The sequence below is a fragment of the Oryctolagus cuniculus genome, chromosome 19, assembly GCF_051225735.1.
Source record: "Oryctolagus cuniculus isolate XC-2025 breed Fujian yellow rabbit chromosome 19, ASM5122573v1, whole genome shotgun sequence".
NCBI lineage: Eukaryota > Metazoa > Chordata > Mammalia > Lagomorpha > Leporidae > Oryctolagus > Oryctolagus cuniculus.
The window spans coordinates 8,111,231-8,136,857 of record NC_142885.1 but is presented as its reverse complement, the minus strand read 5'-3'; the positions used below and the strand labels follow the sequence as shown (position 1 = coordinate 8,136,857).

The following is a 25,627-nucleotide window of genomic DNA, read 5'->3' as shown; positions in this document are numbered from 1 at the left end:
TCCACTGGTGCCCACCAGGCAGAAGAAGCCCCCCCAGACCCTCTGGGCAATGGGACCATCCCTTGCCCAGGAATTCAGCCGTGCAGAGGCCCAGCTGAGACCAGGATACAGGCTAAGGTCGCCTAGGGTTTAACCCGGCAGGGCCAGGCCAGCTAAGAGGCTAGCCTTGGTGGCGCATGCTGACACCAAAGAGCGACAGGTCCCCCTTCATGGTGGTGTCTGACCCTCGTGACAACGAAGTGGCCATGTGTGAGCACAAGCCCCATTTCACAGCAGGTGCAGGGGGTGGGTAAGCGGGGGCAAGACCCCAGACTCCCACGCCTGTGCGCTCGAGGCCCAAGGTCTGCAGGGCTTCCAGGCGTTCGTGGGCCTTTTGCTCAGCGCCTGGCACCCAGGGGCACTCTGAGAGAGGCATCTCCAAGCGTGCAGCGTGCAGACAGTCCCCCACGGGCCCTGCGCGCGCCCCTGGAGACGCTGAGTCAGACCCGGCCTGTGCGGACGTGGGCGGGAAAGACGGGGACGCGGAGCTCTGGCAGGGACACGGGGAGGGGGCGCGGCTTGGCGGACAGGCTGACGTGGGCCGGGGTCGCGCGGCAAGGTGCGGACGGCGGCGGCGGCGGCGACGCGCAGCGACACCGCGGCCCCGGGCGAGGACGAGCGCGCTTGGCGCCCGCACCTCCCCGCGCAAGAGCCGCAGCCGCCGCCGCCGCCGCCGCGCTCCTCCGGCTGGCTCTGAGCCCCGCCATGGCCCCAGCCGTGTGGTCGCGCCTCGGCCGCCTGCTCTGGCTCGCCTGCCTCCTGCCCTCGGCGCCGGCGACGGTGGCCGCAGGTAAGGCGATGTGCGGGCCGGGCCTGGGCTGCGCAGCCGGCGCCGAGCGCCCTGCGCGCGCCTCCCGCGTCCCCGGAGGCCGCCGCGACGCCCCCTGCCTCCCTCCCGGCGCTTGAGAGGACTCCCCGGGGGTCCCGTTTCCAGGCCCCGCGGACCCTGCCCCGGGAAGCGCGCGGGGTGGGCGGCGCGCCCCTCCTGATCGCTTGGGGGACATTGGGTCCCTGAGGGAGAGCGTGCCCAGGCCGGCCATGACGCCCCAGCCCACCTCCTCCCCACCCCCGCCCCGGGAAGCGCAGACAGGTCGCCCTGCTGAGTAGTATTTTTGTGCAACAATGTCGTGTTTTTGGAGAGCTTTTGGTCTTAGTCGTGGGGGCCTTTTGGGGGGTGCGCCGTGGGGGGCTGCGAGTTTAAAGCCAGGAGGCCCATCTACTATTTCCTCCCCAAGTGCTTTTCAAAATGGACCCCATTTGCCAGGTTCCTCCGAGCGCCCACCTCCCTTCCGGTCTTTTTGCCTGTCTTGGGACCAAGGAAGGGACTCACGTTGGAGCGCGTTCGAGGGTCGGGTCTACACGCGGATGGCTGCGCGAGTCCCACAGCAACTAGCGGCCTTCCCTGGCTGCCCGCCCTCCCCATCCCATCAAAGAGAGGTGGAGAGAGGAGGGGATCCTGATGCGTATTTGTGCAAGGCAAGCCCCAGGCACCATAAAAACCTACATCTGGGAAGGAATGCAATTGGTGAACTGAGCCCCCTCTGCCCTCGCTGGCTGGCTCGGGCACTTCTGTACAAATGGGAGGGGTCTCTCCTCCATAGGTGTCCAGAAAGTGGTATTGTCCTACTTTGAAAAACTAAATCGGAAAGGCCAAGAGGAAAAGAACAGGGGATTGGTTCTTGGAAAGACCTGGGTTCCCAGGCAGGCAGGTTGCACCGTTGAGTGGAGAAAGCCTCTTCCAGCGCCCCCCACCCGCACCCCAAGAGGGTCTGCATGCATGGCTGCATCGGGCACCAGGGCTTTGCATCCCCAGTCCACACACTGCACCATTGGCTCATTGAGGTGGCTGTGGGCCATCTACATATGGTGCCCAAGAACTGGTACAGCCGTTTTCTAGAACATTCAGCACCCCACAAAAGCTGTATTGTTGGTCAGCGTGGAAGCCCTGGGGGCCTGGTAGGCAGGAGTTTCTTCCAGGGCCAGGCTTGGGGGAGTCCTCTTCCTGCCCACCCCCCAACGCACACATCCCCAGGCCTTGCCTTGGCCGCACCAGGGCCCGGGAAGATGGATTTGCTTGGGTGGAGCAGCCAGGCTCAGCACTTGGTTCCTTCAGCCACATTTTAGCAAAACTTTCACAGCCTGGGGCAGCCCTGCTGCCCTGGACACATCCAAGAGCCCTGAGCAGCAGCGCCGCCCAGTGCCCATGAAGCACCTGCTTTTTAAGAGCAGCAGGGAGAAAAGCCTCCTGGTAGCTGGGTTTGTAGCAGGCTCCCTGAGCTGCCTGGAGGCTGTGGCTGCTGCCCCTCCCCTCCCCTCCCCCAGCCGGCCGCCCTCCTGCTTCCATTCCCTTGGCAACAGGTCTGCCGCGAGCTGACAGGCGCCCATCTCGCTGCGCATGCTGGATGGCCATTAGCCATAGCCACACATCCCTGCCACCTGCCAGCCTCGCTCCTGCCCACGCTCCTTGGCTGGGGGCGGAGGGATGGGAGGGTGCTGGGAGCAGAGAGAGGAGGTGGCCCCTCATCTCTACAGCCTGGCTAGATGCTGCCTACCTGACAAGGGGGAGAGGAAACAGGGCTCTGCCCCAGGGACCGCGGCCAGGCCGGGAGGTTCCTGCTGGCCTCAGGGTCCCGAGGAGAAGCCACCATCGCAGTGCCGGAGATGTGGCAATGCATGGGGTTAAGACTCTGTCCCTCACTCCCTGCCTACCTTTCTCTGGAAGTGGCCAGCCCTTGGCACCTTGACTCAAGTGACTATGATTAAATGTCCCTGAAGGAAAGAGATTCTGAACAGGGCACGGGTGACATGGGCAGGAGGAATGGCTGGAGCCTGGGTCCCTAAGGGAACAAGAGATGTTGCTGTGACACCACAGAGGCACAGTTGAGGACAGACTCGCCCACCTCCCAGTCTCAGGGCAGGGATCTGTCCTGGGCTTCTGGCCCTGCCCCTTGCACCTCTGGGGACAGGGCACAGGGGAGGGGCTTGGTCAGTAGCACCTGAGTACGTGGATAAGCTCCTGGCCAGGTGCCTCTGAGCAGTAAGACTGCAGACCTGTTGGCCACAGGGACTGCTGCTCTTAAGGAGGTCTTGGTGCCGTGGGGGAGATGAGGAAATGTTGGCTGAGGGGGAGGGGGAAGGTTACCTGGAAGAGGTGCTACCCAGGGACCAGCAGGTGGAGAAGGGCATGCTGGGACAGCACGTGCAAAGGCCCTGAGGCAGGAAGGGCAGAGCCTATGGTGTTAAAGTGGCCTGAACCTCACCCTAGGCTGGTCCAGATCAGACTGACCATGTAGGAAGGCTGTTGTTGGGGTGCTTAGGAGTGGGCTGCACTAGAGGCCGGGGCCCAGCCTGAGTGTGGAGCAGGAATCCAGACAGGTTGCAGACCGGCCTCCGACAATGTTAGTGGTACCAGGGAAGAGAGAAATTAGTCCTGATGGGAGGTGCTAAATGGCAAAGGCCTGGGGACTGATCCTTAGAGAGAGACAAGGAAGCATCTGGAAAGATTAGACCAGCACTCTGCAGCAGGTCTGGGGGCCATGCGTGTGCCCTGCCTAGCTGTTCACCCTTGACTTGTGGCCCGTGTGACTGAGAAACTGTCATTTAAGCCAACACATTGGAGTAATTTAAGTGCAGTTGCCTGTGAGTGGTATTTTCTATGCTGGGTGGTGCCAGGGCCAGAGCTCAGGAGGAGGATCCGGCCCTGGGTTCCGTCTGCTTTTGAGAGGCACCTGTGGGGCTGGCGTTGTGGTGCAGTGGGTAAAGCCGCCATCTGCAGTGCCGGCATCCCATACGGGCTCCGGCTTGAGTCCAGGCTGCTCCGCCTCCTGCTCCCTGCTATGGCCTGGGAAAGCAGCAGAAGATGGCCCAAGTTCTTGGGCTTTTGCTACTCACCTGGAAGACCCAGTTGGAGCGTCAGGCTCTTGGCTTCAGCCTGGCTCAGTCCCAGCTGTTTTAGCCAGTGGATGGAAACCCTCTCTGTCTCTGTAACTCTGACCTTCAAATAAAAACAAATCTTTAAAAAAATGTGGAGCCAGTACTGTGGCGTAGCGGGTAAAGCCACTGCCTGCAGTGCCAGCATCCCGTATGGGCACCAGTTAGAGACCCGGCTGCTCCCCTTCCGATCCAGCTCTCTGCTATGGCCTGGGAAACCAGTGGAGGATGGCTCAAGTCCTTGGGACCCTGCACCCGTATGAGAGACCAAGAAGAAGCTCCTGGCTCCTGGCTTTGGATCGTCGCAGCCCCAGCTGTTGTGACCAACTGGGGAGTAAACCAGGGGATGGGAGACCTCTCTCTCTCTCTCTCTCTCTCTCTCTCTCTCTGCCTCTCCTTCTCTGTGTAACTCTGACTTTCAAATAAATGAATAAATCTTAAATAATTGCGTGCAGGGTATGATGATGGCTAAAATGTGAATGATTTGACAACTGTTGCCTTTGGGAGGTGGGTCCATGAGACTGTTCTGATATTCTTTATGCATCCGTCAAAGGAAACTTCAAAAACATTTGTAGGAAAATGAAATTAAAAGATAATTTTGGGGGCCGGTGCTGTAGCACAGTAGGTTAAGCATCTGCCTGTGGTGCCAGCATCCCATATGGACGCCGGTTCAAGTCCTGGCTGCTCCACTTCTGATCCAGGTCCCTGCTGATGGACTAGGAAAGCAGAAGGAGGCCAAGTGCTTGGGCCCCTGCACCCCCGTGGAAGACCAGGAAGAAGCTCCTGGCTCCTAATCAGCGCAGCTCTGGTCTTTGCAGCCATCTAGGGAGCGAACCAGCAAATGGAAGACCTTTCTCTCTCTCTCTCTCTCTCTCTCTCTCTCTCTCTCCCCCTCTCTCTGCAACTCTTTCAAGTAATAAATAAAAAAATTTTTTAAAAATAGATAAATTTTGGGGCTGGTATTGTGGCGCAGCAGGTTAGCCGGCCACTGGCAATGCAGGTATCCCATATCAGAGTGCCAGTTCGAGTCCCAACTGCTCTGCTTCTGATCCAGCTCCCTGCTAATGCACCTGGGAAAATAGCAGAAGATGGCCCAAGTGCTTGGGCCCCTGCCACCCCGTGGGAGACAAGGATGGAGAACCTGGCTCCTGGCTTCAGCCTGGACCAGCCCTGGACATCTGTGGAATGAATCAGCACTCTGGCTTTCAAATAAATAAAAAATAAATCTTTTTAAAAAGATAGGTTTAGAGGCTGACGCTGTGGCATAGTGGGCTAAGCCTCCGTCTATGGCACCAGAATCCCATATGGGTGCTGGTTTAAGTCCCTGCTGCTCCACTTCCGATCCAGCTCTCTGCTGTGGCCTGGGAAAGCAGTGGAAGATGGCCCAAGTGCTTGGGCCCCTGCACCCACGTGGGAGACCTGGAAGAAGCTCCTGGCTCCTGACTTCAACAGACTCAGCTCCATTGAGGCCGTCTGGGGAGTGAACCAGCAGGTGGAAGACCTCTCTCTCTGCTTCTGCCACTCTTGGTAACTCTACCTCTCAAATAAATAAAATCTTTAAAAAAAAAAAAAAAGGTTTATTTTGGTGCAAAAAATTTGAAGTCCATGCAGTTTTTTTCATAATAAATATTTCCACAGACTTTTTAAAGACCCTTTGTGTTGCTATTATAATGGAAATAAACTTTTTTTTTAAAGAATTATTTGAAAGAGCTACAGAGAGAGAGGGAGAGACAGAGGTCTTCCCTCCACTGCGTCACTCCTCAAATGGCTACAACAGCCAGGGATGTGCCAGGCTGAAGCCAGGAGCTTCATCTGGGTCTCCCACATAGGTGGCAGGGGCCCAGAGAACTGGATTGGAAGTGGAGCAGCTGGGATACAAACCAGTGCCCATTTGGGATGCCAGCGTCTCAGATGGCTTTTCCCGCGATACCACAAAGCCAATCCCAATGAATTTATTTTTAAAATCTTACCTTGTTATATGATAACAACTTATGCCACTATCTAAGATACTTGAAGAATAAGGACTTGGGAAAGTGCCCATGACACAAAAGTGAAATATATAATCTTAGATATATATATATATATATATATATATATATATATATAAACCCATACAGAGGCCGGCGCCGCGGCTCACTAGGCAAATCCTCCGCCTAGCGGCGCTGGCACACCGGGTTCTAGTCCCGGTTGGGGTGCCGGATTCTGTCCCGGTTGCCCCTCTTCCAGGCCAGCTCTCTGCTGTGGCCAGGGAGTGCAGTGGAGGATGGCCCAGGTGCTTGGGCCCTGCACCCCATGGGAAACCAGGAAAAGCACCTGGCTCCTGGCTCCTGCCATCGGATCAGCGCGGTGTGCCGGCCGCAGCACGCCGGCCGCGGCGGCCATTGGAGGGTGAACCAACGGCAAAGGAAGACCTTTCTCTCTGTCTCTCTCTCTCACTGTCCACTCTGCCTGTCAAAAAAAAAAAAAAAAAAAAAAAAAAAAAAAAAAAAAAACCATACAGATCCGGCATCAGTATCTGTGTTTTTTTGTTTGTTTGTTTGTTTGTTTTTGTTTTTTGTTTTGTTTTGTTTTGTTTTGTTTGACAGGCAGAGTGGACAGTGAGAGAGACAGAGAGAAAGGTCTTCCTTTTTTGCTGTTGGTTCACCCTCCAATGGCTGCCACGGCCGGCGCACTGCGACCGGCACATCTCACTGATCCAAAGCCAGGAGCCAGGTGCTTCCCCTGGTCTCCCATGGGGTGCAGGGCCCAAGCACTTGGGCCATCCTCCACTGCACTCCCGGGCCACAGCAGAGAGCTCTCCTGGAAGAGGGGCAACCGGGACAGAATCCGGCGCCCCGACCGGGACTAGAACCTGGTGTGCCGGCACCGCAAGGCAGAGGATTAGCCTAGTGAGCCGCAGCGCCAGCTATTTATTTGTTTTTAAAAGATTTACTTACTTGAAAGGCAGAGAAATAAGAAAGACAGAGAGAGAGAGAGATCTTCCATCTGCTGGTTCATTCTGCAAATGGCCACAGCAGCCAGGTCTGTGCCATACGCAAGCTAGGAGCCAGGCCCTCCACCTGGGTCTCCCATGTGGGTGGCCCAGGTACTTGGGCCACCATCTGCTGCTTTCCCAGGTGCATTAGCAGGAGCTGGAAAGGAAGCAGAGCAGTGCTTGAACCAGTGCCCATCATATGTGATGCCAGCATAGTAAGTGGCGGCCTCACACCCTGCACCATGACATCGGCCCCAGCACGCATTTTTTGTTTGTTTGTTTTTTGGTTTTTTTTTTTTTTATTTATTTTTATTTGAAAGGCAGAGTTACAGAGAGCGGAGGCAGAGACAGAGACAGAGACAGAGACAGAAACAGAGACTAGATGGCCACAATGGTCAGAACTAGGCTGACCCGAAGCCAGAAACCGGGAGCCAGGAGCTTCTTCCGAGTCTTCCGCGTGGGTGCAGGGGCCCAAGGACTCAGGCCATCTTCTACTGCTATCCCAGGCCATAGCAGAGAGCTGGATCGGAAGTGGAGCAGCCGGGACTCGAACCGGTGCCCATATGGGATGCCGGCGCAGCAAGTGGTGGCTTTACCCGCTATGCCACAGTGCCAGCCCAATTGGGCATGTTATTTTAAGAACCCCTTACCTGGCCTCCATTCTACATGCCAAGGCCCTGCTGTCTGCCAGCACCCTACAGTACGCTGCACAGGCTCCCTGTAAGAGCTGTGGGCTTATCCTAGCTAGAATCCCCTAGTTCCAGGGTTGGCCCTGGCAGGAATCCCAGAGGTGACCAGCACCAGGGTGGCCATTAGTGCTGCCCTTGACCTCTTGAGATGAGGCTAGTGTGACAGAGAAGCTGGGCTTTCAGTCGTGTTTCACTCTAACGGGAACTCACAGAGCCACATGTGGCTCGTGGCTACCACAGTGACCAGTGCCAACATGCAACCTCTCACTTGAAGGACTTGGGAATGAGACAAGGGAGAAATAGCCGGCCCCTGCACTAGAGAGGGGACACCTTCAGGCCCTAACAGGGTCTGTTTTGAAGGAAGCAAACCTTCGTTTAAGATCTTGTTTAGGGCCTGGCGCTGTGGCATAGTGGGTAAAGCTGCTGCCTTTAACACCAGCATCCCATATGGGCGCCGGTTTGAGACCCGGCTGCTCCACTTCCCATCCAGCTCTCTGCTGTGGCCTGGGAAAGCAGCAGAGGATGGCCCAAGTGCTTGGGCCCCTGTACCCACATGGGAGACCCAGACGAGGTTCCTGGCTCCTGACTTCAGCCTAGCTCAGCTCCAGCCGTTGGAGTGAATCAGCAGGTGGAAGATCTCTCGCTCTCTCTGTAATTCTGCCTTTCAAATAAATAAATCTCAAAAAGATAAATAAAATCTTGTGTATATGATAAAATACCTGCCTGCAGTAGTTGAGGAAGAATTAATGCCATGTCTTCATTCCACTTCATCTCTCAGACTTAGGCTTTGATGTGCATAGCCCAGTGCCACAGAGTGAGTGAGTGGTGATGGCAATTTTTTTTTTTACAAGGGTTTTATTTATTTATTTTGAAAGGTGGATTTACAGACAGAGAGAGGAAGAGACAGAGAGAGAGGTCTTCCATCTGCTCTTTCACTCCCCAAATGGCCACAACGGCCAGAGCTGAGCCGATCCGAAGCCAGGAGCCAGGAGCTTCTTCCGGGTCTCCCACGCGGGTGCAGGAGCCCAAGGACTTGGGTCATCTTCCACTGCTTTCCCAGGCCACAGCAGGGAGCTGGATCAGAAATGGAGCAGCTGGGTCTCGAATTGGCACCCGTATAGGATGCAGGCACTGCAGGCGGATGATCAACCTACTGTGCCACAGTGCCGGCCCCTTAGTGGCAATTTCTTAATAGCAGGTGTCCAGCCGGGTGGCCCCTCTAGAGACTAGAAGTCATTTTCCTAGGCTGAGGCATGAGTCTGGTCTGGCCTGAGCCACACACATGGTCTGTAAGTCTTTGCTTGGCTGGTGTCGCAGGAAACACGACTTGGGGACACTGGGAAGGGGCTGTCATTTGGGGGCAGGCTTGAATCTCGGTTTGACGGTAAATTAACCTCATGACCCTTGAGTTGCCTAAGTCTCAGCCTCCCCACCTGTGAAATGGGATCAGAGGTGGCCCTGGGACTCCCTGCTACGCCCCCTCCTAAAACACAGTCTTGTGTTTCTGGACTCCTAGGTCCGTATGAACTCAATCTCACCACCGACGGCCCAGCCACCACGGGAGCAGAGGTGACCGTCTCGGCCAGCCTGGTGGCCAAGGACAACGGCAGCCTGGCCATGCCCCCAGACACCCACCTGTACCGCTTCCACTGGATCCACAGCCCGTTGGTGCTCACCAGCAAGACGGAGAAGGAGCTCACCTCCACCATCCGCGTGCTGGGCAACCTGCCTGGCGACTTCCCCGTGTCCGTGTGGGTCACCGCCACCGACTGCTGGATGTGCCCGCCTGTGGCCCGGAGCTTCACCGTCCTCACCATCACAGGTGCCAGCGGGGCAGCGGGGGGAGGCGGGGAAGGGTCATTTCCTGTTTGCTAATTTGCCCTCAGGGTCCTCCTCTGTGGTCAGCTGAGCTAAGAATCAGGAAATGCAAATTCCCATGGCAACGGGGTTGTGCTGATGTGGACACGATGATGGCAGCCCCACGGAGAGCAGGCGATCCGTGTGCCGTGCCGGTCATGAGTTACGCTGGTCTTTGGTCCAAGCACTCATTCAGCCATCTCCCCGTCTCTTCCCTGGCTACCATCATGTCTTCTTTCTATTGTCTATCTAGGTCTATATGTATCTGTTTTCTGTCTTCTATCCATACCTATCTTCTGTATCTATTACCTGTATCTCCTATCATCTGTGGTCTATGTGTCTTCCATCACATATAGCTATCTTCCACCTACTTATATCCACCTTCTATCATCTATTTTCTATCTCTATCTGTCTTCTATCTTTCTATCTGTCTATCTATCCACCCATCCACCCATCCTCTACCTCTCTGTCTTATTCCAAGGGGACTCTCTGTGCTCCTGCTTTTTGGAGCTGACAGCCTAAGGAAGAATTTATTGTCAGGAAGCAAACCTGTATCTGGGTAATGCTTGATGCACGAAGGTGTGCATTGCAATGGTGTTTACAATAGCAAAAGAAAATACAAACGAGCCAAGTATGTAGCCACGAGGCGACTGGTTAACTATATTGAAAGAATCTGTACAACTCGTGATAACAATGACACAGGACTTTGCAATGTCAGGGGTCAATGCGCGTGCTTGTGAAATTACGTATTAAAAAATCGAAGCACAGACTTGTATCATAAATGCTATCACTGTGTTTAACGTATGTGTGCATTAAACACATGTGAATGCCAGTCCCTCACAGTGCCAGAGGCAGTGTTTGAGTGGTACTAGGGTCTTTTTTTATTACCCTACTTCTGAGCATTGCCATATGAGCTCTGTAGAGCGTGCCTTACTTCCGGCTTTTGTGGGGAAGAAAAAAAAAATCAGCATTTAGTGTTTTTGTCTTAGAGACGGAGACACCGGACAGTGGCCTGGCGCGACCCACTGGGCCGGGTGTGGAGATGCAGCCAGTACAGCTGCTCATTTTTGTGGGCTCAGAAACATTTTTAACTGTTTCCCCAAAGTTCCCTCCAACGCCTGCACATTTCCTTCTGGTCGGAGGTTCAGGATCCTGGTGGAAGTGGGGGGCAGGAGCAAAAGCCATGCCTGTGACGCCCACTCTGTCCACCTGCATTCCTGTGGCAGGGACCATGAGCTGGACACCGCCCGCCAGGTCCCTGTGCCTCCATGGACTCACCCTTCCCTGTCTCTCCCAGATTCTCTGGTGGGGACCCTCGTGGTGACCCAGAACAGCTCCCTGCCCTGGCCCAGCTCCTACCTCACCAAGATGGTCCTCAAAGTCGCCTTCTTGCTCCACGACCCCAGCGACTTCTTCAAGAACGCCTCGTTCCTCTACAGCTGGGACTTCGGAGACGGGTATGTCCTGGCCCCCGAGGTGCCCCGCTCGGCTCTGGCCTGCCCTCTGTGGCCGGCCCGGGGTCCCTGGGAGCATCCGACCATCGCTGCCCCTGCCTGGGAGGTCGTCATAGCCACGTAAAGGAGGCCACCGGCACCCACAGCAGCCCCTTCAGGAAGGCCACGGTGGGCAGTTTTCCCATTTGACTTCGAAGGGTGCCCAGCAGCCCACGCAGGTGCAGGTGGAACCCAGGTGCTGGAAAAAGCCGGGCTGCAGGAGGCGGCACGGGAGGGGATCGGGCGCCAGGCTGGGCCACGCCACACTGTCCACAGTGAGGCTGCTCAGTCCACGCAGCCGGCAGAGGCTCTGCACCCGTCGTGATGGGCTTGGGAACTGGCCCGCAGGCCTGAGAAACTTCCTGTTGTACCTGCTTCCCTTGTTCTACGGGGAGACGCTGGTCTCCCCTCTTTCAGAGAGCCTAACCCCCCCCCCCCCGCCCAGCAGCAGAGTGCACTTCCTGTACGTGGACGTTAAACACGCGATGTGGCCTGATCCTCACACTCAGCCTGATAGGTAACGCCATTAACCCCATATTACAGGTAAGCAGGTGTGGGTGCACGGCACCTTAGGGAGCCCTTGTCCCATTATGAAAGACGGGTTAATAACATCCGCATGACTCAACAAGTTGGTATAGAATTGTCACTCACAATTAGGGCTGCCATCGCTTTCTGTCAGTGGATGCCAGGGAATCTCTTGGTGTTCTATCCAGTTAGCCAGCCTAGGGCTCTGCAATTTTTTTTTGTTGTTGTTGTTACAAAGATTTTATTTATTTATTTGAGAAGTAGAGTTACAGACAGAGAAAGGGAGAGTCAGAGAGAAAGGTCTTGCATCTGCTGGTTCTCTCCCCAAATGGTTGCAACAGCCAGAGCTGTGCTGATCCAAAGCCAGGAGCCAGGAGCTTCTTTTGGGTCTCCCATGTGGGTGCAGGGGCCCAAGGACTTGGGTCATCTTCTACTGCTTTCCTAGGCCACAGCAGAGAGCTGGATCGGAAGTGGAGCAACCGAGGCTTGAACCTGCACCCATGTGGGATGCCGGCATTGCAGGTGAAGGCTTAACCCGCTATGCCACAGCACTGGCCCCTGCAAATGTTTCTTTGAATGCCCCAAGGGCCAAAGGAGACTTGGAGTCTCAATATGTTGCCATTGTACCTGAAGGCAGCCGTGAACAATAGGTAAAGAAATGAGAATAGCTGTGTGTCGATAAAACTTTATTTACAGTTACAAGTGGTGGGCCAGATTTGGTCCCTGTACCCTTCAACTGTTGTCCCAATCCCTGGGTGGCTAACAAGTTCTTCTCCGATGGGAAGCAGAGTGTTCCCTGTGCCAGATGCAAGCCTGCTCATTTTACTCCTTACAAAAACCTCTCTGGCTTACATGGTTCTCTGCATAGTGGGCCCATTCTGTGTCGTGGAAATTGAATAATGAGATTTTGTTAATTTTCTCCTGCACTTTCCTTTCATATCTGGTTTCCTCCTTTATATAGAATGGGGAGAAAGCAGGCACATTACTTAAAGTTCTTATTTTACATAAAAGGTTTTCAAAATTTAGAGATGAAAGTTAGGAGCTATTCCAAACTTGGATTTTTGTCTCCTTTGGAAAAAAAAATCTACTGGGCACTGTGGTGTAGCAGGTAAAGCCTCCGCCTGCAGCATCGGCATCCCACATGTGCGCCGGTTCGAGTCCCAGCTGCTCCACTTCCAATCCAGCTCCCTGCTAATGGCCTGGGAAACCAGCAGAGGATGACCCAAGTGCTTGGGCCCCTGCACCTATGTGGAAGATGTAGAAGAATCCCCTGGCTTTGGATTGGTCCAGCTCTGGTCATTGTGGCCTTTTGGGGAAGTGAACCAGCGGATGAAAGAGCTCTTAGTCTCTGTCTCTCCCCCTCTCTGTAACTCTGCCTTTAGAATAAAATAAATATTTTTTAAAAAGTCTGTGGAAAAGGGGAACAAATTTAAGTCAATAGATATTAGCTTGTAAATGTGAAATATAAAGAAAAAAAAAAAAAAGCAATGGTAGCAATGTCCACATCTGAAAAGCAGAATTTGAGATAGAAGTACTACAAAGAGGGTTCCTTTTGATGTAAAAGATACATTTGGGGGCCGGCGCCACAGCTCACTAGGCTAATCCTCCGCCTGCGGTGCCGGCACACCAGGTTCCAGTCCCGGTCGGGGCGCCGGATTCTGTGCCGGTTGCCCCTCTTCCAGGCCAGCTCTCTGCTGTGACCAAGAAGTGCAGTGGAGGATGGCCCAAGTCCTTGGGCCCTGCACCCACATGAGAGACCAGGAGAAGCACCTGGCTCCTGCCATCGGATCAGCACCGTGCGCCGGCCGCAGCGTGCTGGCCGCGGCGGCCATTGGAGGGTGAACCAATGGCAAAGGAAGACCTTTCTCTCTGTCTCTCTCTCTCTCTCACTGTCCACTCTGCCTGTCAAAAAAAAAAAAAAAAGGTACATTTGGAATATTGGCATCAAAACACAGAAAGAGAGCCCGATGGGAAAATTACTCAGAGACATGGGGGAAAAAGAGAAAAATGAAATTAACCATGTGTCATCAGAGATTTTAATATCCATAGACTTTGCTATTTTAAAGAGGATTAACGTAATGACAAGAAGATTTTTCATAAAATAAATATATATGTAATCAAACTCATACATACTCTTAGGCCTAAAAACAAAATATTGCATTGAATTTTTAGAAAAAATAAAGAATGACTGCATTCTGGAACTTAAAACGTCAGAATGTTCCAGAACGGAGAATGTAGGTACTGTCCTTCTCTGTTACGACGTAAACAAGGAAAAATGAAGCTGGAGGGCCCAGCCCCAAGGCCGCCCGACCCTCTGACATCTTCTGAGGTCTGGCCACTTGCTCTGTTAGACGGAGCCCCGCCTTGGACCCCAGCTGCAAGCCCACTAGTGGTGCGTTGTCAAGAACACACTGAGGGTCAGCTACTGGCCTGAGAACTTTCTAGAACTCACCAGAAGTTGTTATACTCACAGTTAGGGCTTTTTTTTTTTTTTTTTTTTTTTGACAGGCAGAGTTAGACAGTGAGAGAGAGAGAGAGAGAGAGACAAAGGTCTTCCTTTTTCCATTGGTTCACCCCCAAAGTGGCCGCTACGCCCGGTGCTTTGCAGCCGGCACACTGCGCCGATCTGAAGCCAGGAGCCAGGCGCATCCTCTTGGTCTCCCATGCAGGTGCAGGGCCCAAGGACCTGGGCCATCCTCCACTTCCTTCCTGGACCACAGCAGAGAGCTGGCCTGGAAGAGGGGCAACCGGGACAGAATCCGGCGCTCCAACCGGGACTAGAACCCGGGGTGCCGGTGTTGCAGGTGGAGGATTAGCCTAGTGAGCCGCGGTGCCGGCAAGGGCTTATTTATTTTTAAACAATTTATTTGAGAGGCAGAGAAAGCCTCAGAGACAGGGAGAAAGCTCCTATCTGCTGATTCACACACACACACACACACACACACACACACACACAACTGCCCACCCGCAGCAATGGCCCCAGGCCAGGGGCCGAAGCCAGTAGCCCGGAACTCCATCCAGGTCTCCCCTGTGAGTGACAGGAGTCCATTACTGGCAGCCATCACCACTGTCTCCCAGGGGCTGCAATAGCAGGACACGGGAGTTGGGAGCCAGGGCAGGGGATCCAACCCAGGCACTGGGATGTGGACGTGAAGCATCTTAACCGCTGGGGCGAACGTTTAGGACAGTGGAAGGATACAGATACAAAACCCGAAGTCACTCTCCCAGCATCCCCGTGTGACAGCACCACAGACAACGGGCAGCTCAGCGGAGGCTCCGTGTTCAGTGTCTTCGTGGGGCTTGCGGTAGTCTGCTGTCCCACCGTAATGAGACAGCACGGGCCGGGTGGAACAAAGCACGTTGTTTGCTCGTGATTCTGGAAGCCCAAGCTCTGGGAGCCGCCAGGGTTGTTGTTTGGTGATGGCTCCCTGCGGACTTGTGGCTGGCTGTCCTCTCGTGGTGTCCCTTCAGAGCCTTTCCCCTGTGCCAGGGCAGGGGCAGGGAGAGGGAGAAGGAAGGCGTGGGGGGTGTGGTTGGTGTGTCTTCCTCTTAAAAGGATGCAAATCTGTTGGACTAAGACTCCACCCCACGACTTCACTGACGCCTGAACACCTCTTTAAGGGTCTAACTCCAGACACAGTCATGCTGGGGCTTAGGGCTTCAGCGTGTACATCTGGGAATCCATAAAGCATGATTGAGGGCTGGCCCTGTGGTGTAGTGGGTTAAGCCGCCACCTGCAGTGCCGGCATCCCATATGGGCACCAGTTCAAGTCCTCGCTGCTCCACTTCCAATCCATCTCCCTGCAAATGCACCTGGGAAAGCAGTAGAAGATGGCACAAGCGTTTGGGCCCCTGCACCCATATGGGAGATGTGGAAGAAACTCTTGGCTCCTGCCTTCAGCCTGGTCCAGTTCCAGCCATTGTAGCCATTTGGAGAGTGAACCAGTGGATAGAAGACCTTTCTCTCTGCCTCTTCCTTGCCTTTTGTAACTCTGCCTCTCAAATAAATAAATCTTTAAAAATTAAATAGATGAAGCATAATAGTCTGCCCATGTGGTTAAGCTCAGGCCAAGTGACACCATGTGATTCAAAGCCAACACTAGAATGACCCAAGGCCTCTCAGGCAAACAGTGAAACCCTACCAAAGCAGTATTTTTTTTTTTTTTTGGACAGGCAGAGTTAGACAGTGAGAGAGAGAGAGACAGAGAGAAAGGTCTTCCTTTGCTGTTGGTTCACCTCCTAAAGGGCCGCTACGGCCAGCACACTGTGCTGATCTGAAGCCAGGAGCCAGGTGCTTCTCCTGGTCTCCCATGGGGTGCAGGGCCCAAGCACTTGGGCCATCCTCCACTGCACTCCCAGGCCACAGCAGAGAGCTGGCCTGGAAGAGGGGCAACCGGGACAGAATCCGGAGCCCCAACCGGGACTAGAATCTGGGGTGCCGGTGCTGCAGATGGAGGATTAGCCAAGTGAGCCATGGGGCTGGCCCACTGTACAGTTTTTAAAAATTATAATGCTTTATACAGTTTTCAAAACCACAAATATATTTCAAATACTTTTGAAAATCTCCATGCTTTTCTGGGAAATTGTAAATTAGTAGAATGCACTTGAAAGTAGAACATATTGTAAGATAATTATCTCAACAAAGGGGCTAGAACCAGATGATTTTACTAAAAAGTTATTTTATACTTTTTTTTTTTTAAGTTATCTATCAGAAAGGCAGAGTTACGGGGGGGGGGGGGATACTGAGAAATCAGTCTTCCATCCACCTGTTCACTCCCTAATAGCCACAACAGCCAGTGCTGGGCCAGGCAAAAGCAGAAGCCAGGAGCCAGGAGCTTCCTTCAGGCCTCCCACCTGGGTACAGGGACCCAAGCACTTGGGCCATCTTCTGCTTCCTTCCCAGACACCTCTTCTGGGAGCTGCATTGGAAGTGGAACAGCCAGGACTCGAACCCATGTGCATGTGTGGGATGCCAGCTCGGTGCACAGCCCCAGTTTTAAACTTCCAAAGATCCTATAAGTTGGGGCAGGCATCTGACAAAGAGGTCAGGACGCTGCTTGGGGTTCTGTGTCAGAGTGCTGGGTTCAGCTCCCACGTCCACTGCCAACTCCAGCTTCGTGCCGACGGTGGCTCAGATATCTGCCTGGGTCCCTGCCACCCACGTGGGGGACGTGGGTGGAGCTCCAGCATCCTAGCTTTGGCCTGGCCTCGCCTTGGCTTTTGCAGGCATTTGGGAAGGAAACCAGCAGATGGAAGATCTGTTCATCTCTCTGCCTCTCAAATAAAATGAAAATTAATAAATGACAAATCATTTTAAAAATCTTGACCGGCGCCGCGGCTCAATAGGCTAATCCTCCGCCTTGCGGCGCCGGCACCCCAGGTTCTAGTCCCGGTCAGGGCGCCAGATTCTGTCCTGGTCACTCCTCTTCCAGGCCAGCTCTCTGCTGTGGCCCGGGAGTGCAGTGGAGGATGGCCCAAGTGCTTGGGCCCTGCACCCATGGGAGACCAGGAGAAGCACCTGGCTCCTGCCATCGGATCAGCGCGGTGCGCCGGCCACAGCGCGCTGGTGGCAGCCATTGGAGGGTGAACCAACAGCAAAGGAAGACCTTTCTCTCTCTCTCTCTCACTGTCCACTCTGCCTGTCAAAAAAAAAAAAAAAATCCTGTAATTCTCCTGGAGTGATAGAATGTCTTGCAGAACACAAACCAAGAAAGCAAGCATCTCGATTATTCTACGCAATGAACATGGCTCAAAAAAGTGTTATTCAAAGGTAGGCATGATTTCAAAAAAATTTTTGCACAAAAATAAACGTATCTTTTAATTCCATTTTCATTTATTTACTTGAGTGACAGAGAGCTGGAGAGATACAGAGAGAGAGAGAGAGCTGCTGTCTGCTGGTTTACTCCCCCAGTGCCAGCGATGCCCTGGGCTGGGGAGGAACAGGGAATTCAAACCAAGTCCCTCACGCGGGCGGCGGGGACCCCACTACAGGAGCCATCACCACTGCCTCCTAGGGTAAGGTCCTGGCGGAGGCCCACGTGCTGGCCTGACTCCCATCCCAGAGTCCACAGCTTGTATACGCAGCAGTAGGAAGTCAGGAGGCAGGACTCCTACTCATAAAGCAAACAGTGTTTCTCAGAAACCTGGGAACACGTGTGCCTGGAGACGCTCTCGATTCTGCGTGAAGCAAAGCACAGAGCCACTGAGAGGTCTCAGCTCGGGCGGTGGGCGAGCGCCCCACGCCCAGGCTGCTCACAGCCGGCCGTCACCTGTCCACTTCCCCTCTCCCCAGTAACTCTGCAAGCCCAGCACAAACCCACTGACATCCCAGTAGGGGTAACTGAGTAATTTTTTGGAATATGACAAAGATGCTAATGTTCATACAATTAAATCATCTGTTTATCAGGGTACTTTAAAGAGTTCATGGAAAATGGAATTAAAAGGTACATTTAGTTGGTGCAAAAAATTTTTGAAATACATGAATACGAAAGGTTTCCATTAAATCTGGAAAATACAACTAATGAAAAAACTCTGCCTGAGTTTCCATGTTTTGCACCAACATAAACATTTCTTTTAAAAAATTTATTTATTTATTTGAGAGGTAGAGTTACAGACAGTGAGAGGGAGAGAGAGAGAAAGGTCTTCCATCCACTGGTTCACTCTCCAAATGGCCACAATAGCTGGAGCTGCACCGATCCTAAGCCAGGAGCTTCTTCCAGGTCTCCCACGCAGGTGCAGGGCCCAAGTACTCGGGCCACCTTCTACTGCTTTCCCAGGCCACAGCAGAGAGCTGGACTGGAAGAGGAGCAGCCGGGACTCCAACCGGCACCCATATGGGATGCTGGTGCCACAGGTGGAGGATTAACCTACTGTGCCACAGTGCTGGCCCCCGTAAGAACATCTTTAATTCCATTATCCGTGAACATTTTGAAGCACCCTCGTACATCCGGCTATTCGACTTCCTTGGAGAGATTTGGGGACGTGGTGGGAGGAGCTGGTTGTGGTGCACCAGATGTATTTCTGTCGTCCTCTGTGAGGGAGGGCCAAGAAGTGAGGCCTGAGTCACGGAATCTGGAGCTGAGATCAAGCCCGGGTGTGTCCTCACGCCAACACTGATGCTTCTCGCCTCCTGTATCTCTGCCAGACTCCTGGCTGGGCCCCGCGTACTTCCCGGGCAGCTCTTCCACCGGCAGCCGGCAGCCACTTCACCAGGTTCTCCAGCGGGGGACTGAGGGCCCAGTGGGACCCAGGACGTGCAGGTGCCGGCGCAGGTGACAGCATTGGCAGCCGGCACAGCAAACCCCAGAGAGGGGCAGCCATGAAGACGCCCCTTGGCACATCCACATCCCCATCAGGGTGCCCGGGTTCGAGTCCTGGCTCTGTATCCACTTCCAGCTTCCTGCTAACATGCACCCTGGGGGGCAGCAGAGGATGGCTCAAGTCACTGGGTCCCTACCACCCACATGGGAGACCTGGATAGAGTTTCAGACTCCTGGCTTCAGTCTAGCCCAGCTTCAGCTGTTGTGGGCATCTCTGCCTGTCTCTCCGCCTTTCAAATAAATAACAAATCAGTAAAAATTAACAAACGAACCCCTGGGGGATTCTGACAGTCTGCAATGCTGAGAACTGGGCTGTGCGCTCCTGACTGAGGCCCACGGGCTGTCCCTACTGCCCCTGGGAGAACACGGAACCCATTATCCATATCAGAACCTTTCCTGCCCTCCCTGGCGCCAGTTTTGTCGTCTGTGAAATGGGCCAGCTGTCCTGGGGCCCTGGCTGGCTCTGGGGCTGCTGCTGTGGGGACAGGTGTGCTGACTGCTAGCCCGCGTGTCTGTACAGCCTCCGCTCAGTGGAAGAGGTCCCACGAGTCACCCGAGCCACAGGCAGGGGAAGCAAGTTCCCATCATCTTTCTCCCCTCTTCCCTCTGTCACCGCGCAGGACCCTGATGGTGACTGAAGACGCTGTGGTCTACTACAACTACTCCATCATCGGGACCTTCACGGTGAAGCTCAAGGTGGTGGCCGAGTGGCAGCAAGCCAAGCCGGACGCCACCACGGGCGTCGTGCAGAAGACCGGCGACTTCTCCGCCTCGCTGAAGCTGCAGGGTGGGCCCTGGGCCCCCGGCCCCCGGCCCAGGGAGGGAGTACCCGTGCCCAGTCTTGCTCCAGCTTGGGCAGGGGGGCAGCAGAACTTGGGCAGCTATGGAAGGCTTCCTGGTGCTTGCTAACGGGACGGGGGAGAGGGGGAGGTATTCTCCCAGGCACAGCTCATGGCTCGGTGGCAGTGAGCGTGAGTCGGCCTCTGCCTGCTTCTCCAAGCTTCTCCCTCTAAGTTGGCTGCACACCTGCTGCTGACGGGGCAGGGCAGGACCCAGGGGGTGCCCTGGACCCTCCCCTGAGCGGCGGTCATGTGGCCCAGGCCACCAGCCTGGCCTGACGCAGTTCTCTCTGCCTTTTCAGAAACCCTTCGGGGCATCCAAGTGCTGGGGCCCACCCTGATCCAGACCTTCCAAAAGATGACAGTGACCTTGAACTTCCTGGGGAGGTGAGTGAACCGTCCTGTGGTGCCTGCTCTCTCTCTAACAGATGCCCTGAGCCTGCTGCCATATCCCACAATGAGCCCTAAGTCTGGGGGCTCCTGGGACGACAACTGTGCCCTGGGCAGGAGCATGGATATGTTGGGGTGGTGGGCATTGAGGCAGGGGAAGGGATGGCTCCTGTGTAAAGCCGTCCACGGATGGGGTGGGTCTGTTTTCCAGCCCCCTGGCCTTTGCCTATACAGCTCTCTCCCTCTCTCTCTATCCCTCTCCCTTCCCTGCTCATCCTCAGAAAGTCTGTGCTACCCTCTAGCTTATACAGGGCAGCTAGCAGAGGTTGGTGGAGGGGGCCATTCTAGAAGCTGGAGAGACAGGCGTGGACACCACAGAGCCCCTGCTTCCAAGGGCTATGTGCAGGGTGGGACGGCCCCTGAAGGCGTGGACACAGGGGCCTGTTGCAGGTGCACCTGCTTGGCTGGACCAGCCCAGGCTCTGAGTGAGGTTTGCGGCTGGGTTTTTAGTGATCGCGGAACCAGGGGCACCTGTGTAGAGGTCAGTGGTCAGGGACCAGCCGGCATCGGGCTGTGGGCCCCACCCCCGCACACATGAGAGGAAGCAAGGCCACAGAGGAGAGAAAGAGATGGCAATTTGGGGATCAGAGCTCAGGCTGTGGGGCGTGGGAGGCTGTTTAGGTTTGGCAGATGCCGGTTCTGGGCCTGTGCTTGTGCTGCGCTGATACTCTTGAGTGCCAGCATCAAAAGTCTATGCATCTTGCAAATGCCTCCTCCTCCCAGAAGCCTTCCCTGACTTACCTGTCAGGAATGTGTTTGTTGTTCCCCTCGGTTTCCACGGCACAACACGTGAGCACTCATTATGGCAGTCCAGGCATATTCTTGTTGGCCCTGCCAGCCTGGGATCCCCTTGAGGCCTAGGGCTGTCTCTTCCGCATCACTGTGTTGTTCTGTAGTCTGGATGTACTCAGCTGAGCACAGCCTGGTGCCCACCCGGCCTGCCCTGGGCGTGCTCCGAGGTCATCCTCCTTGGAGAGCTGCTTCTGAAATCCTGTCCACATCGCCCGCAGCCCGCCCCTGACCGTGTGCTGGCGTCTCAAGCCTCAGTGCCTCCCGCTGGAGGAAGGGGAGTGCCACCCTGTGTCCGTGGCCAGCACAGCTTACAACCTGACCCACACCTTCCGGGACCCAGGGGACTACTGCTTCAGCATCCGAGCCGAGAACGTCGTCAGCAGGACGCACCAGTACCACAGAATCCAGGTGTGGCCCTCCAGTAAGTGACACGGGCAGCAAGGAGCTGGCAGTCCTGCCACCACCTCCACCACCAGTGTGCCCCGGTCAACCAGCCCCGACAAAGTCAGCACCAGCCAACCCCAGCGGCAGAGCACCATAGCCTCAGCCAGCCCCAACCACCACCACCAGCACTGACCAGCTCAGCCAGGCCAATGCCACACCAGCACCACACACCAACAACCACTCACTCCCACCATGACCACACACCCATCAACCCTGCCAACACAGCCATACACACCAGAACCACACACCAACAACCACTCACTCCCACCGTGACCACACACCCATCAACTCTGCCAACAGCACCATGGACACCAGTACCACACACCAACAACCACTCACTCCCACCATGACCACACACCTGTCAACTCTGCCAATACCACACCAGCACCACACACCAAAACCACTCATGCCCACCATGATCACACACATCGCTGACCACTCTTCTGGTACTGCCGTCACTCCCAATAGCTAGAATTGCCTCAGCTATCCCTGCCCCCTTCTGTAACCCCTCAGCTGTAACAGCAGATCCTGTGACCATTCCACCAGACCACCAGCTCCTGTGCCAACCATCTGGGCAACACCACTGTTGCTGAACTGCTGCCCCCGAGTCACCCTAAATCCACCTCTCTGTTACCAGCATCGTCTCCTCCATGTATCCCGAGACCACGCACATCCCCCTGAGACAGACACCCTCAATGAGCCCTGATCACACGGTTCCCCGCCTGGCCACCATGACAACTGGCGTCCCCCATGGCCCAGCTCCCAGCCTGTGGTGTCCTCCCGGGAGTGAGAGGAGCCCAGCCAGCTCCTTTTGGAAGGGCTTCCCCGAGTCCATCATCAGGCCTGGTTGCCAGCCTACGGTTGTTGGGTCAGCTGATGGCAGAATGATGTTCCACTTCCCAGGGGAACTCTAGGACACGGAACACCATGCCTGTACACAGAGGAGGAAGTCAGACCCCAGACCCCTAAGGGTGGCCTTTCTGATGCCCAACCTGTTCTTCCTGTCATGCTACAAAAGGGTAAACTGGGTCAGCACTGTGGCTCACTTGGCTAATCCTCCGCCTGCAGTGCCAGCATCCCATATGGGCACCAGGTTCTAGTCCCAGTTGCTCCTCTTCCAGTCCAGCTCTCTGCTGTGGCCCGGGAGTGCAGTGGAGGATGGCCCAGGTGATTGGGTGCCTGTACCCACGTGGGAGACCAGGAGGAAGCACCCAGCTCCTGGCTTCAGATCAGCGCAGCGTGCCAGCCGTAGCAGCCATTTGGGGAGTGAACCAACGGAAGGAAGACCTTTCTCTCTGTCTCTCTTACTCACTGTCTAATTCTACCTGTCAAATAAGTTAAAAAAAAAAAAAGAAAGGTAAACGAAGGCACACGGGGGCAACACGACTGGCTGGCAGCTGGAGCCCAAGTCCAGGCTTCCAGGCTGTTGGCCCAGGGCTCTCCTCTGGGGTCTGAGGTCTTCCTGCAGCTCCTGAACTCATGCTAAACCCTGCCGGCTGCACCTGCCCTCCAGGTTGGCCCTGTAGGTGTGTCCAACACTGTCCTTGTCCCCTCCCACTCTCCACAGTCCCTCTCTGAGCAGACTCCGTGCCCCATTCTGGGCCCTGGGTGGCCGTGTGGGCCTCACCGGGGGCCTTGGGCCCTGATGCCTCCAGCACCCCCTGGCACTGAGCCCCGGGGACCCCCTAAATCCAGCAGGAATGCACATTTCCCCACCGCCCGCCGGGCACCAGGCACATGCAGGCCCCTCACTGTATCGCATCTCCAAGGGCCAGCAGACACATCGCGTGGCCTGTCCAGAACCGGCACTGACCGCAGGACCACCTAACTGCCAGTGCTGGCTTCTCCACCCGTCTGCTTCCTAGCAAGAGTCTGGGGTACAGGGGAGGGAGGCTGAGCTGGGAGTGGGAGCTGCCCTCACGGTGGGGGGGGGGTGCTCTCACAGTGAGAGCACTCATGGGTAGGAAGCACCTGTGAGTGTTGTGTGGCCTCAACTTGAGCCTTGAACCTGTCACTCCTGCCACCTGCTCTGCGCTGGGAACTGACCATTGACCAAGTCCAGCCCACACTCCAGGGGCAGGGAGTGCAGCTGCCCCTCTTAGAAGTGACCATCCAGTCCGGCGCCGCGGCTCACTAGGCTAATCCTCCGCCTAGCGGCGCCGGCACACCGGGTTCTAGTCCAGGTCGGGGCGCCGGATTCTGTCCCGGTTGCCCCTCTTCCAGGCCAGCCCTCTGCTGTGGCCAGGGAGTGCAGTGGAGGATGGCCCAAGTGCTTGGGCCCTGCACCCCATGGGAGACCAGGAAAAGCACCTGGCTCCTGGCTCCTGCCATCGGATCAGCGCGGTGCGCTGGCCGCAGCGCGCTGGCCGCGGCGGCCATTGGAGGGTGAACCAACGGCAAAAAGGAAGACCTTTCTCTCTGTCTCTCTCTCTCACTGTCCACTCTGCCTGTCAAAAAAAAAAAAAAAGTGACCATCCCACGACTTGTGGACATGCTTCTCTTTTCAAATCCACACACCTCCTCATTTATTTTGTGTCGAGCCCTGGGCTTGCCTGTTGTGGCTGCCTGGTCAAGGTGCACACACATAAGAGAAAAATACCACCGCTAGGGGCTGCTCTGTTCCCCACCACTGTGCCCGAGGACCAGCCTTTCGGCACCAGCTCCCCACCTCCTTGTTCTAGTTCCCGGGTCTCTCCCTCCCAGGCATCCAGCCGGCCGTCTTTGCTTTTCCGTGCGCCACGCTGATCACCGTGATGCTGGCCTTCATCATGTACATGACTCTTCGCAACGCTACCCAGCAAAAGGACATGGTGGAGGTGGGTGTTCCGTAGGGTATTCAGGAAGGGTCCCTGGGGGACCAGGCTAGGATGCCTGGAGGGGGGTGGTCTTGACCTTCGAGCACGGCCCTGGGGCTTGGGGAGATGTGGCCCCAAAGGCACCATGACTGATCTCCTCGTGTGCGTGGTGCCCGCAAGCAGCTGAGCTCATAAGGCCACCTTCCGCTGACGGCGCTCGTGGTGGGCGGCTCATTGACCCGTGGGGTTTTGTTCACCATAGGTGGCTGATTTTGACTTTTCCCCCATGTCTGACAAGAACCCGGAGCCGCCCTCTGGGGTCAGGTGCTGCTGCCAGATGTGCTGCGGGCCCTTCTTGCTGGAGACCCCGTCCGAGTACCTGGAGATCGTCCGCGAGAACCACGGGCTGCTCCCGCCCCTCTACAAGTCTGTCAAAACTTACACCGTGTGAGCGCCACCGACCCAGAGTTTCGGGCGGGGTGCCGCATGCCCCTGAGTGGTGGGGGTTCACGCGTTGTTGTGGGGGGGGGCGTCTGTCTGTACAGGCCAGCGCTTGCCACCCCCTCCAGACCATGTGCCCATCTGTACCACAAGCCCTGCTCAGTCACCCTCAGCCCACCGCCTGCCACAGAGGACCCTGCCACTTGGTGTTGTCCCTGTTCCCAGCCCGCTGGGCCCCACTGCGCCTCACCCATCCCTCTCATACTGGCCTGGCTGTCGTCTGCCCGGAGGTCCCGGGGCCTGTGAGCAGAGGTCATCGGCTGTTGGGAGTAGATACATAAGGAAAGACTGCTCACCCCATGAGTGCAGACACACACACACACACACACACACACAGCAACACGCACGCACACATGTCCCACAGGCGTCTCGCTCTGTATCTGCCAGGGCACCTGCTGGTTTGCACCTGAATTGGAACACAATGCAGTCTGACCCTGTCCCCTGTCCCCTGCCTCGGGGCCCCCGGCCCAGCTCCTACCCCCACCCCGTGCATTGTCCCTGCAGCTCCCCAGTTGCCTCTGGAGGCCACCACCTTCCCTGCCTGTTTGCTGGGAGCTAGAGGAGGGCGGGAGGAGACTTTGCGAGTGCAGGGAGCTGTGTGAACATCACCTTGTTTAATTGAGACGCAGTTTCCATTGAGGAAAAGGAGAGGTGGAGTCCCTGGGGACCTGGATCCCAGGGCAGGGGAGCAGGTGGGGGGGTGCGGCAGCCCTGCCTTCCCAGCTGTCCCCGGGGCGGTGGCAGGGGAGTCCAGGGGCGTGGGGGAGGCCCCGCAGAGGAGAGAGCAGGTGCTAAGGGCGGTGAGGATTGAGTCCCGGTGTGCAGCCTGCACCTGCGGGGCAGGGATGGGCAAGATGGCGGGGGCGGGGCTCTGTGGCTGTCACCGTTTGCTCTCCGATTTTGTGCTAGAACCCACACTGCCGTGCCGTCACTCTCATGAACCACCGCCATTCCTGCTGGATAAAGCTTGTGTGTTCCAG

The 25,627-nt window shown here is 55.8% G+C and overlaps 1 protein-coding gene across 2 annotated transcripts; it reads left to right on the top strand.

The window, feature by feature from the left end:
- The first annotated feature begins 524 nt into the window (after positions 1-524).
- On the top strand, positions 525-25,627 carry TMEM130 (transmembrane protein 130). Of its 2 annotated transcripts, none has more exons than XM_051847787.3 (8): positions 525-829; positions 9,149-9,454; positions 10,787-10,946; positions 19,447-19,613; positions 19,968-20,052; positions 21,126-21,328; positions 24,055-24,167; positions 24,409-25,627. In XM_051847787.3, the coding sequence occupies exons 1-8, from the start codon at positions 745-747 to the stop codon at positions 24,595-24,597; spliced, it is 1,308 nt and encodes a 435-aa protein (XP_051703747.3). In that variant the 5' UTR covers positions 525-744; the 3' UTR covers positions 24,598-25,627. The 2 variants fall into 2 exon arrangements, with proteins under 2 accessions (XP_051703747.3, XP_051703748.3); XM_051847788.3 differs by having other exon boundaries at positions 529-829; positions 24,445-25,627.